Below are 12,404 nucleotides of genomic sequence, written 5' to 3'. Positions count from 1 at the left end.
AGAGCCCCAAAGGGCAAGAAAAGACAGAAAAGGGAAGACAGACATAGGGAAGGGGAGGAGAAACTGTAAAGTAACTGGAGGCTGTTCTAAAGGCAAATGGTTAATGTGGGTAAGTGGGATTTATCAAGGAGCAAAGTCCCAGCATAGCTGGAAGCTTTGGCTGGTTACTAAACTGTCAAAGAGAAATATCAAGAACAAAAGAACAATTTCCCAGACTTGCTCACAGAAGAGTGCACTGTAATGACTACATGGAAAGAAAAAATGTGCCAGGGCTACATTACACTCAGAGGTATCTGTTTAAAACACTGAGACAAGTTAGAAAGCCTCCCAAGTCCCTTAGAAAGACAATAATACGCAACATGTGAAGGAGAGATGGAACAAAGGTCAATCAAGTGCTCGCTGTGCCGACCACTTCCCCCAGTGTTTTGAATTTTCTTTTTTCTAACTTGATCTGGATTTAAATGCAGATTTACGTCGCTAGCTAAGGCATGTGTATATTTCATTACTGATTACTGTTAATGATGTTTTTTCAGAACTGCCTTTTAATTTTGAAGCTATTAAGTGACTTTTGAAGCTGTCTTCTCTCTACCTAGGAAGTGAGAAAAAGAGATTTTATGTATTTTAGGTTCTGCATGCATAAAGTCATTAGAGATACCTTCCTATGTCTATGAGTCTTGTTTCAGAATATTCAAGAGCCTCCTTCTTGATTGACAGATTTGGGAAACTGCTCCTTTGTCTCAAAATATGTCATTAACAAATGGTTCAATCCAATCAGAAAAATGCTGGTCCTAGGGGCCACCCCTAGATCTTGTCCAGGACAAACTCCTGCTCAGAGCTGTTTCCCTGCAAAAATGGCTGAGTTCTCCACCACAGTCAATGCCTCATTCATTCCTGAGCCACATGTGGTAACAGAACGTTCCTACCTATTTCTGATGAAAGTGCAGTTCCAATAGAGTGTGATTTAACTGTGTTTAAGAGCCTTTCGGGGTTCATTAGACATCGAGTAGTTTACACCTTTATTCTATCCAAATGGGAGTAAATCCCATGGAAGGAGTATTCCGTCTATTGCAATTCCATCTGGAATAATAACCAGCAGAGTCCCTATAGTCAACAGAAGCCTAGGGAACGCTCGTCCAGCAGAGAGAGGAAAAGACTCTTTGGGTTCTCTCCTAGTATTTGTCCTTCAGACCAAGAACAATACAAAGCTGTAATTGGATTTTCCCTCCTTTATCCTGTCTCTCCTTCCTACCTCTTCCTCCCATGCCACACACCATTTATTGTAGCAAAGCACGGCTCAAACATCAATTTTTCTCCAGAACTGATTCCCACCTAAAACTTTTCTGTTTCCTCTACTCAATTAGAACATTTAGTCTGTGGCTATGAACACATGGTGTTTTGAACTATAATGATAAAGTCTTCCAGTACAGAGACCACGGCTTGTAAAGAGACACTAAGTTCAGTTACCGTGCAGGGAAGGTACCCAATGTTTATCTGATACATTTACTCATTCAATAAATACGCATTCTGCACCTATGATAAACCAGGCATGAGAGGCACAACTCCAGTCTGAACATGGCTCACAGTCGAGTGGTGTGAACGCACACAGGTCAACACCACCTCCTGTGCAACTGATGTCTAACAAATTCAAATAGCCATGATACAAACAAAACATGTGTCCTGAGAAGAGGCTCACAACATGTCATAGGGATCTTTATCTACCAGAAAGAACACCGTTGGTGTCTCAAAAAAATTTCCCGAGAAATAATATAGATATCTTAGGCAATAACGCTTAGCCTAGATTAGCAAAAATGTAGAGAATACTACTCTGATGACACAGTGTTCTGAAAGAATTCTACCAAATCAAGTCTGATTCTTTTTTGCCTCAACAATTGACCCTAGTGATTGAACTTACACCCAACTGAAGGTCCTCTGCTCTCAGACAGAGGTCTCAACACATCAGCTACAATAGTATAAATGAGTAATGGCAAAGTCCACTGCTTACTCACAGCTGTTTTCAGGGAAAAAAGAAAGGAAAAGCCAATCTTTGGGCCTTAATGTTACATTCTGAGAATTTTCCTTCATCTCAAATAATGAGACTCTTGGGAATGCTAAGCTTGGACAAGGTAAAAATAATACAAATGTTTTCAACAAGACACACGACCACACATTGAGCCACTTTTAGCTGGAGTTTTCCCTGTGTGCCAAGTCCAAAGTACAAAATCAAACTTCACATGTGTCGAGTTCCTTATCATTTCAAAGTCCTTTCACCTGTGGTATTTTATTAAATTTGTAAGCACAGACGCCTGACAAATAAGGCCCCTCATTAGTTAGAGAACAAAACAGAATGGAGCACTTTTGTGGTGAACTGAAGATCATGCAACCAGCTTAAGCCCTGACCAAAACCTAGGACTCTTCTTCAAGTCCAAAGTCTTTTCTGCTGCCTCCCCTTGGTCTCATAGACTAGATGAGATGACAAAGCCAGTCATTGAACTGGGAAATTCATTTGTTCTTAGTCAGTGCATTAAGTGGAATATATGAACTTTACCTCTTTAAGGCAGCCCATGAAGTTGTTGCTGACGGGTGAGCCTGGCAAGTCAGCGGTACTTGGGCTTCCTCCCACATAGAAGAAGTCATCCGAGCCCAGCATGGTGTAGTCCTCTTGAGTGTAGCCCGTCGTGGTGAGGATGCCGTCCACAGAGATTGTCACCTGGTGGAGGGACATGGGGGAAAAAACAAATCCCAACAATGACCTGATAGTCCTATCAAAATCCGGTGGCTTCCCCCACCTGTGGCTTCACTTTCATTAAGATTTTGGTGAGGAATTCTTTCTAATTTGGTTTTGTTTTGGGATGTGCAGCCGAGTTCCATTTTCTGGTCTGCCTTCCCTGTGGCCCAAGTCTGCAGATTCCCCTGCAGGCTCCAGAGAGCTCGTTGGGACGGCCAAGCCGGGCGACTTGCTCTACACCCACTGCACTCTCCTCAGGCAGGCTAGAAAATGGAACCGTCCTCAGACGACATCACTTGTCTCAGTTCATTGGTAAAATGATTGTTTATTTTTTTTAATGATTGTTAATTATGGTGGTAGTGAAAAACAGCAAAGGAGACATTTGACGATGGGTTGGTTAGGGGGTTGGTCTTTGGTGGTTGATGGGTTTTTTCCCTTTTTTCTTTTCTTTTTCTTTTCTCTTTTATTTGTTTCTTTTTGGACTCACACCACGCTGACAAACATGCATTCAGGGAGGGAAGAAGAAGGGTCTTGATTTTGATGTGTCATGAATGATACATGCCATGGACTTCCCTGGGACACCAACCCCTGCCCTCCCTTCGCTGCCATCACCACCACCAAGAGAAGAAATGACCCAAACCAAAGAGGTAACTCTAAAAAAAAGACATGAATGATGACGCATAATAGCCAAAACAATAATAATAATGCCCACAGGGAAGAAAGAGCGCCCATACACCCAACATCCATGAAAGGAGCAGAGGGCAGAGAGAAGAGATGGGACCTCAGAGCGTGCACACATCATACACTGACACACCCATGCAAAAAGTGTCTGGAGCCAAGAGAAAAGGCAGAAGAAGAAAGGGAGAGGGGAGGGAGAGGTGGAGGAGAACTAAAGGAAAGAATCAGAATCCACTTCACCCTCACATGCACTGCATCAATGGAAAAACAAGATGGACGTGGAAAAATAAGAAACACTCAAAATTAAAGGGTCATCTTTCCCCTGCCTGCCACCTCCCTCACTAAAAAAAAAGAAAAGAAAAAGTCCAAACCCAACCCCCAAATATATGAAGGATGAGAGGAGAATAAAATAAAGTGGAAATTAAAAACAAAGAGAGAGAGAGAAGAAAGTGGACTTGGGTTGATACGTGGTAGGTTGTTAGTAATGAGGAGGAACATGAACATGGGCACAGAGTCTGATGCCAATGGGGACGTCCACGAGACAGGAACATGCCATGCAGAGTTTGGGCGGAGAACACCGTGGCGGAGCTTCCTCTGGCCACGGCGGGGAGGAAAGTGAAAGAAGGGAGAAGAAAGAAGGGAGCAGAGTATTTTCCTCCCCAGATCACCTGTGGCAGCCGTGGGCACACAAAAGGGAAAAACAGCGGGATTAAGGGGTGGGGGTGGTAAAGAAAGGAGGAAGAGTGAGGGATAGGAAGACACGGGGATTAGGAAAGTCCTCAACATAACTCTTGTCGTCCCTAGTCTGTGACGTCAAAGGGGCAAAGTAAGAAAACAAAACAAAAGAAGTATAGCTAAATGGAGAAATTTTCTCAAAAAAAATATTTTCAGTGGGGAGAAAAAAATTACTAACTGGAGAAACGGAAACCATTCCAACCCAACTCGTCCAAATATCATTTGCAGGACAAGTGCATAGGTGCCTCCCTTTCTCTTTTTTTTTTTTTTTTTTAAGAAAAAGAAAAATCTTGCATTTAATTCAACAAAATTTTTAAAAGAAGGAGAAATAAGTCTAAAGAGGATAAAAGAGGGGTTGGGGGAGGAAAAGGGGGGCAACACACGGCAAACCCAAAAAAAGAGACAATAAGAATGATATCTACCAGACAATGTAGTTTGTTTACCATAGCGTGTCCGATGCCTGAGTGCTTTGCGGAAAAGGGGGAAGAAAGGAAATTAAAAATTGTGAACAGAACGATTGTTAATTAAAAAAAAACTAAAAAACAAAGATGAGTCGTTAGGGTGTTAGTACATTAGTCGGTTAGTAAAATGACACATTGCATGAATGATCTTGTGTTAGTTTTTCAAAAAAAAGGCACCCAACACAGAAAAAGAGAGTGGGGGAGACAATGAGACCAGGACTCTATGGAAAACCTTGGCACCCCGGACACAGCCAGGAAAGGAGGAGCAGTCCCCCTTGTCATTTTTAACTCCCCGATTCTTCCAAATGGCCCTCAGATCAGCCCTCACCCCAGTTAGAATTAGCATCATACTTACTTTCCAAGGGCTCTTCTGAAAGAACACCACCCCCTTTTCCTTCCCACCCTCTAGCAATACACATTCCACCTGTCCCAAAAGAAAAGGCCCCCAAAGTATGTCCTTCCACGGGTAGATAAATAGATAGAGCAGAAATACCAATGCGTTGGGGATTTTTTTTTTCTTTTCACATCTGACTCTGACTATATTCATAGACAATCATGACTTTCTCCTGGAATGAAAAGAACTTAAAATATTTACCGGTCACATCTAGCATAGGAAAGCTACATTCTGTACCTCACTCTGGGATTCTGTAGGTAATGTCAAGATCCAAACCCCACTGATTTTGTATGGATTGGTGCGGCAGGAGGGGAATACTCTTCTTTTTCTTTTCCTCTCAGTTTAGAATAACTGTGTGGTTAGAATGCATCAAAATAGTTGGAGTCTTCTCCATTACCCAATAAAGTTCTTTTTTTTTTCTTTTTTTTTTTTTGTTTACTTTGCCTGTTGGAATCTCTCTCCCCCTCCCCCATTCCTCTTGAAGAATGCTTTCCCAGCTCTTAAGCATGGTAAGCAATTTCTTGTATGGATAGCAGACAGGACTGCAGGGAAACATGAGGACAGAGGTCCTGCAATCAGCCTCCTCCTTGCTGTTTTAGATGCTAAACTGCCAACACACCCTGAGCTGGAGGCTGGAAGGCTGGAAGCTGGAAACCCCAGCTTTGTGTTTATGCTTTGACAAAAGTGGCATATAAAGGTAAGGCGGTTCACGTGATGACCATGACCTTGGACTCAAGCAAGGTTGTGGACCAAACAAAACAAAGTAAACATATATATATATATATATATATATATATATATATATATATATATATACATACATACATATATACATATATACATATATATATATCCCATAGAAATACCTGACTACTGAGGTCTCTAATCCCACTTAAGGTTTGGAACAGGTAGTCCCCACGGCTTCTTCTAATCAGAGCCCCCAGTTAAATACCTGGCCACGGCCCTGACTGGGCTTAAAGGCAGAGCCCTGCGGCGATGACCGTGAAGGAAGAAATGGAGAAAGTTCTGCTCCATTTGGTAATGAGCTCCAAGTCAGCTCTCCTCAAATGAATTTTGGCCACAGAAGCCATTCAACCTTACCAAAAAAGTAGATGAGACTGCCATAAGCTCGGGATCAAATATTTAAGAGGTGATTTACAGTTTAATTGACATAAACAGGGGTTTCCCACCCCTACAAATGTATCCTAGGGAACTCAAAAGTATATTATAAATGTATTTTTAATGGGAAAAGTAATATAAGATGATCCAGTGTTGGAAGGATTGTGTTTACAAAATCAACTGTGCTCCTCTGAGATGTCCCTCTTTCAATAAATTGCATCTAGATGCAAAACTCGGTGAGTGCCAAGCTTGGGTGCACTTTCTCTGCAAGATTCATAACTCCCTCTGCCGAGAAATGCGCCTGCGCCCTCGGGCCTTGGTGGCCTCCTCTAGCCCTGAGAGCTCTGCTCAGCTGCATCCTTGGTGACAGACAGTCACCTTCGTGACAAAACACTCGGCCTGTAAATCGTGTGCATGTCACAGCGAGTCTAGCACCCAGACCATGGATGAGCTCATAATCCTTCTGGAACATAAGGTGCTTTGCATATTTAGCCACCGCACACGGCTGGGGAGGATTGTCATCACCATTTCACAAATGGAAACGGCAGTGTGGAAAGGTTAAACGGCCTGTCCAAGGGCACAGAGAGGACTCGGGTCACAGGACTTGGAAAAGAAACCTTCTGGGGTTGCTTTCCTGTGCTTGCCGACTAAGCAGCACAACCAATATCTGAATTACAGTCTGGTTTATCTCCTCTCAGTGTGAAGGGCTGGTTCAACACTGGAAAAGTGCTTTTAGTAGAAATAAAAGTGAACCTTCCTACAGCTAACTGGGATCATTTCTAGAATGTCAAGGAAGTGAGGGAGTAGGAGAGAGTTAGAGAAATAGGTTGGTTGGTGAGAAGCACAACCCAATTCTGTTCCCTAGTGCATGAAAGTTCTCCCCCTCCACTGATGAATGTCTAAAGGGGGTTACTGTGTACCTGTCAGTCAAAAATGGCAAAAGGTCATATTTTACTTGGTCTAGACGCTGCAACTCAAACATATCAAACCCTTACATGTTAGCAAATGGAAATGTGACAGGGCCCTCCTGACAGTTGAGAAGGTCTCTTTTGAGTAAGTAGAGATGGGAAATGATGAAGAAAAACATCAGCAATAGGGTTCTTTGGCCTTGGAGAAAAATATAGAACGGTGATTCAAAAATGTTCAATGCAGCCCTGGCCGAATGGCTCAGTTGGTTGGAGTGTCTTTCCACACACCATAAGGTTGCAGGGTTGATCCTCAACGTGGGCACATATGGGAGGCAATCAATCAATGTTTCTGTTGCATTAATGTCTCTCTTTCTCTCTCTCTACACCTCACCCCTTTCTTCTCTTTCTAAAAAACAATCTTTGGGTGAGGATTTTTAAAAATGTTCAAATCATGTATTAAGATGACTGGGGACTCTAGTCTTATGTTACGTGGTAACTTCACCACAGGCAGAGTAGAATCTCCCAACCAGGTGGCTTTCTTGACACACTTAAGTATGGACATGGGTGTTTCCAGTATTTTATGTTTCCCATGTGTGTGAGCTGGGCTCCCTTTGTTTAGCATTATTAAGGAGTTACCCTTTCATCAAACAGAAAACATATGCAGACACCTGTCCATTCTTATCCTTTTATAGTCACATTAGAAGGCATTGACTCAATCATAGTGCAGAAGCAAATCTGATAAGCGCTTTCTAGAAATTTGCATAATGTTTTCTGATTAATAAAGAATGAATGCTATCCAACTGGGTTTAATGACACATTCACCCCCCCCCCAAAAAAAAAAAAACAAGTGAAAATTGCAACCTGGTAAAGGCAGTCTCAGTACAGATCTTGACTTTTATAGGAAAAGCTTTCTTGAACTGAAGTGGGAAGGTTGGGTATGATTATTGTTGTTATTAGTTATGGAACGGAAACAGCCTCTCTGGGCTGGGGCTTCCTGAGAGCGTGGTCACCTGACGCAGTCGCCTGCTTAGAATCCACAAGTGGTGGGAGTTCTCAGGCACGGACAGAACCAGGAAAGGCCGCTCCAAAGCTGACTTTTTTATTTGGGTCCTTCCACTTTCCAGGCCTCCCAATCAACTGAAGAGTCTTGGAGGTCGAGAGATGGGCAATAAATAGGACCGCCGCATCAAGGAACAGAGAAACAGAGGAATTCAGAAAGACTCCAGCTAATTCATTCCAAGGCTACAGGTTAATATCACAACCGAAAAAATAAAATTGAGTGAGGGGTGGTCAATGAAAAGAAAGACTTTTTGGAGAGGGGATTAAAATGAGGGTGTCATGGCAATGGCTAACTTAATTAAAAAGAAAACCATAGATTTAAAGAATGAGGGAAAGCTACCAAGCTGCAAAAACAAAACACTGTCTCTAACTGAATTTAACAACAATACAACAAGATTCAAATGTGTAATTAAGAAAATGATTAAAAGAAATGCAAGTGCTTATGACTTTTATTACCTATACAACTGAATTTTGTCTGAAATAACAAACACAAATGGAGAATGGAAGTATGGGAAGAAGCTCGTTTTCATAATTATCCTGGTGACACTGCAAAGACTGGGAGAGAGTTAGACTTTGCCAGATCCAAACCCATGTCTATACCCCTCTCCACCTCATCCATCACCTGCTTCACAAACTTCCTCCCTGACTACCGAAGATGAGCCTCCGGGCACTCTCTCCCCTCAGCATTACCTGCCGCAGGTTGCGTGTCACTTTGACATCATGCCAGGCGTTGTCATTGAATTTTCCATTCACTGGCTCCACAATGGCCTCGAAGGCCCCGGACCCCAGGTTAATGACCAAGGAGACCGCGCCATCCTTCAGAGCCAGGTTGACATAGTCGGCCGACTTGCCCGTGTGCAGGATGAGCCCGTTCCGCTGCCAGGTCTTAAAGGAGAGGGTGATCTCATCACTGCTGCTCTGGATAGGGTTCTGAGACAGGTCGTAGCACAGGTACTCGGAGCCTCGGAAAGTGGCCACATTCTCCTCTCGAGCTGCAGGAAAAAAAGGAGGAAAGCAGTCAATCAATAGTTGACTGTCATGAGTCAGATAGATCTCTACAAATACCCAAGAGAACACGCCCCCAGGGCACTGTCCCTGTCAGTGGGCTGACCCCAACACTACCCTCCTTCCTACTCTTCCCACAAGACTAAGATCTAAGCACCAGGAAAACCAGGAGAGGAGGACACAAATCTATGTCCATACAAGAGTAGAAACCAACACAGCAGCACAGGAGAGCTGGCTACCTTTTCTTCAAATTGTCTCTGAAAAAGACCTAGAGGAAAATTTCATGCAAAATGGTTCAAGTAAGGTTTATATCACTTTTGCTTCAATGGTGGCTTTAAAATGCATGCAGAAGAGCTGGTTTACAATGTGGATGGATACTTACTGGTCTGAGAAAGAGTTTTTTGGTGGTGGTTTGTGTTTTTTTTAGCTCTAGGAAACTTTTATTGACCAAAAACTAAAAATAAATTAGCCTGAAAAATTTGGCTCTGAGTCATATCAATCCATAAACCAGTTAACTCTGGTTGCCATGGTAGAGTCCCAGCCCAATGGAATATGACTGGGTTATTAAATAAGAGGTTGTGCCTGAGAAGGTGATTAAGCAGATGAGGAAAAGGGAACAGAATGAAATTTGGTAGTATGCTTTGACAAGACAGCAATACCTCCCCTAGACTCAACATGACCTCTGCTCTGGGGGACTCCTGTTTAGATGGCCTGGGTCAGACCCTCTCTCCCCATAGGACTAGGAGTCCACAAGGCCAAGATGGCATTCCACTGAAGCCATACCCTCTATCAAGACCATATTCCAGATACCAGAGTCCCGTAATTCCCTACCCAAAGAGCCCAAGTCTGTCTTCAGGGCTTGGGTAGGTCTCTCCCCTGGATCTATTTTCTGAAGGAAAATCATGCTTTCAATGTAGCTACCTCAAGGTCTGAGGAATAGCCTTGGGGGACTATTTGCAAGGCTTTAGACAGAGCTTAGCCACGTGGGCTTGAGCATCCACGTGCATTTACACCAGACCCCCTGTGATACAGGATGGAAGCAAAGTTGGGAAAAGAAGGGGGACAGGACATGGGCCGAGGACCAGAGGGGCTGGTTCCCCCTGTGCTAGAATTTCCCAGTGAAGAACTGAGAGGAATCCAAAAATTCTAAATGCGAACCTGGCAAATTAGGTAGTTTCAGAGTTATATTTTTCAAGGTAAGAAGATGGAATATATTTTATTTAACCATTTGTTGCTTTGATGTATAATTTCGACACACTGTAGATTTCCATTTGTCCTGCTGCCCACAGCCTCACTTAGAGGGGCTGACTTCCTCTCCAGGTTGGTCAAAAGCTACCTAAAGGTCAAAAGACCTCACTGATGAAAGAAAATGAGCAACAGTACAAGGTTAGATATTCAGTTCCCCTCTAAGGAGTGGGAACTACAAAATAAGGTTGAGAGAATTCTATTTTCCCTTCTAGAATTACATGTCATCCTTATCAACAAAGCCAATTCCACCTCCACTCAGATCCTTATCAACCATCACAGCCCTCAGCCAGTCACTTAAAAAAAATTTTAAATAAGTGTTTTCTCATCAGGTGGTAAGAGCTGTAAAGGAGTCACTCTTATAATGTGGAGAGATGACCACCCACTACATATATTAAATTAATCATAGCATTATGACATTAAAACATGAACCTCAACTTCATACTCCTCAGAGTTAAAGAAGAGATGAAATATATCCTATATGATCTCGATGGCTTCAATGACAGATGTCTACTTGCATATTTCTGTTTGTACACACACACTGGTATAGGCAAAAGGGGTCTGTCCACTTATAAGTGACCACTGCATCTCTTACACATATACTATAAGGAGTGAGTACTACTTCGCACATAATATATACCTGATGTATTTTACTAAAATATCCCCCAAAACTTGTAGAGTAGAAATTCAACACTATCGGTATGTTTGAAATAGATCCAACCAACCTCTACATGCCCTGCCTATTGTTATGATCTCTCCTGTCATTTCTGAAGAAATGGCTTTGTTAAAATGCAACTAGACAAGCCCTTGTTCAGTAGCCCTGGAGGTGACTGATAAGTAGAAGATGGTAAATCAAATGAAGTCATTACCACTAAGCTCTCTTCCTACAGACACAAATGTGCAGAGCCAACTAGTGTACCTGTCCTTGGCACCACACATGGTATATTAATGGGGGATTTCAAAAAACATTTAAGGTACTAAACAGATAAATGAGCAAGAAAAGGAGATCTTTAAAGAGAAGCTTAAATGAATCATGTACCCTTTAACAAGAGAAGGCTTGACACAGAACAGCAAGGCACCAGGGTATTATTTAATGTGCTGTATAGTACTTATATGTTTCATATAATTAGACTAAGGAGTCTGTAAAAGTAATAAATTTTAGAGCTAGAAGGGATGTTAGAGACTGCCCGATTTAATGCCCTTGTTTAAGGAAGAAACGGACGACTAGGAATAAGTAAGTTGCCTAAGACAGTGTCATTCTGGACTTCTGGTGCCTCTGGACTCTTCTATAAGTATGGGTTACCTCTCCTTTTCCCCATCACTCTGGATATACCACATGTTTTGACTCTACTTCTCAATGAACATGAATTTCAGGAAACTGTGCACTGACTTACAAACCATCCCAAAGCTTGCTTACATGGAGCCAAAAACCTATCTCCCTTCCCAACCTTATGTAAATCCCACTCTTTCAACAGAAGAAATGTTTCCCTTCCTCCCTGGAATCTGGATGTGTTTAAAACAAAAGAACTTGTTTTATGTGGAAGGCCACTGAGGGAAAGTGACATTGTAGAGAAAAGAATGTCAAAATTAATAAAAATAAATAAAACCAATGTGAGAAAAAAGGTCTATGTAAATCACATGCATATTTATGCTAATCCCCATGCAAATTAACCAAAGGTAGCAGAGTGCATTCTCCTGCAAGGATCTAATGAAAACTGCTGCGACAGTTTACAGCCCTTCCAATCTCTCCATTCACTGATGAACTTCCCAGTTTACACCCCCATCCCCCAGGCTGGAGGAGGCCAGCAAGGCACCCCAGACCTTGGGCACCTCCCTCCACTTGGCGACAAACAACAGACAACTGAAAGCTACTCTCTGAATCATATATTAGATAAGCAAAATGATATCATTTTTAATTCATGGCGCACTGTCCTCCTGATTGTTATGGGGAAGAGAAGCATTGGCAGGGCATGGCCCACTCTTTAAAGAAGCAAGTGAGGGGCATGGTGGGAGGAGAGTAAGGGCCTTGATAGAACTGTTCCTTTGAACACTCTCGCAACTGACCCCTTTCTCCT

The 12,404-nt window shown here is 42.5% G+C and overlaps 1 protein-coding gene across 3 annotated transcripts in view; it reads right to left on the bottom strand.

Moving 5' to 3' along the window:
- Positions 1-12,404, bottom strand: part of NRXN3 (neurexin 3) — a 1,496,329-nt gene that overhangs the window by 1,123,086 nt on the left and 360,839 nt on the right. For all 3 annotated transcript variants that reach the window (XM_036267618.1, XM_036267616.1, XM_036267617.1), the window contains 2 exons: positions 8,770-9,071; positions 2,546-2,707 (listed from right to left, as the gene is read on the bottom strand). In XM_036267618.1, coding sequence (XP_036123511.1) covers positions 2,546-2,707; positions 8,770-9,071 — 464 coding nt within the window. The remainder of the gene's footprint in view (positions 1-2,545; positions 2,708-8,769; positions 9,072-12,404) is intronic.

Source organism: Molossus molossus, unplaced genomic scaffold (genome assembly GCF_014108415.1).
Source record: "Molossus molossus isolate mMolMol1 unplaced genomic scaffold, mMolMol1.p scaffold_m16_p_1, whole genome shotgun sequence".
Taxonomy (NCBI): domain Eukaryota; kingdom Metazoa; phylum Chordata; class Mammalia; order Chiroptera; family Molossidae; genus Molossus; species Molossus molossus.
This window is presented reverse-complemented; position numbering and strand designations above follow the sequence as displayed.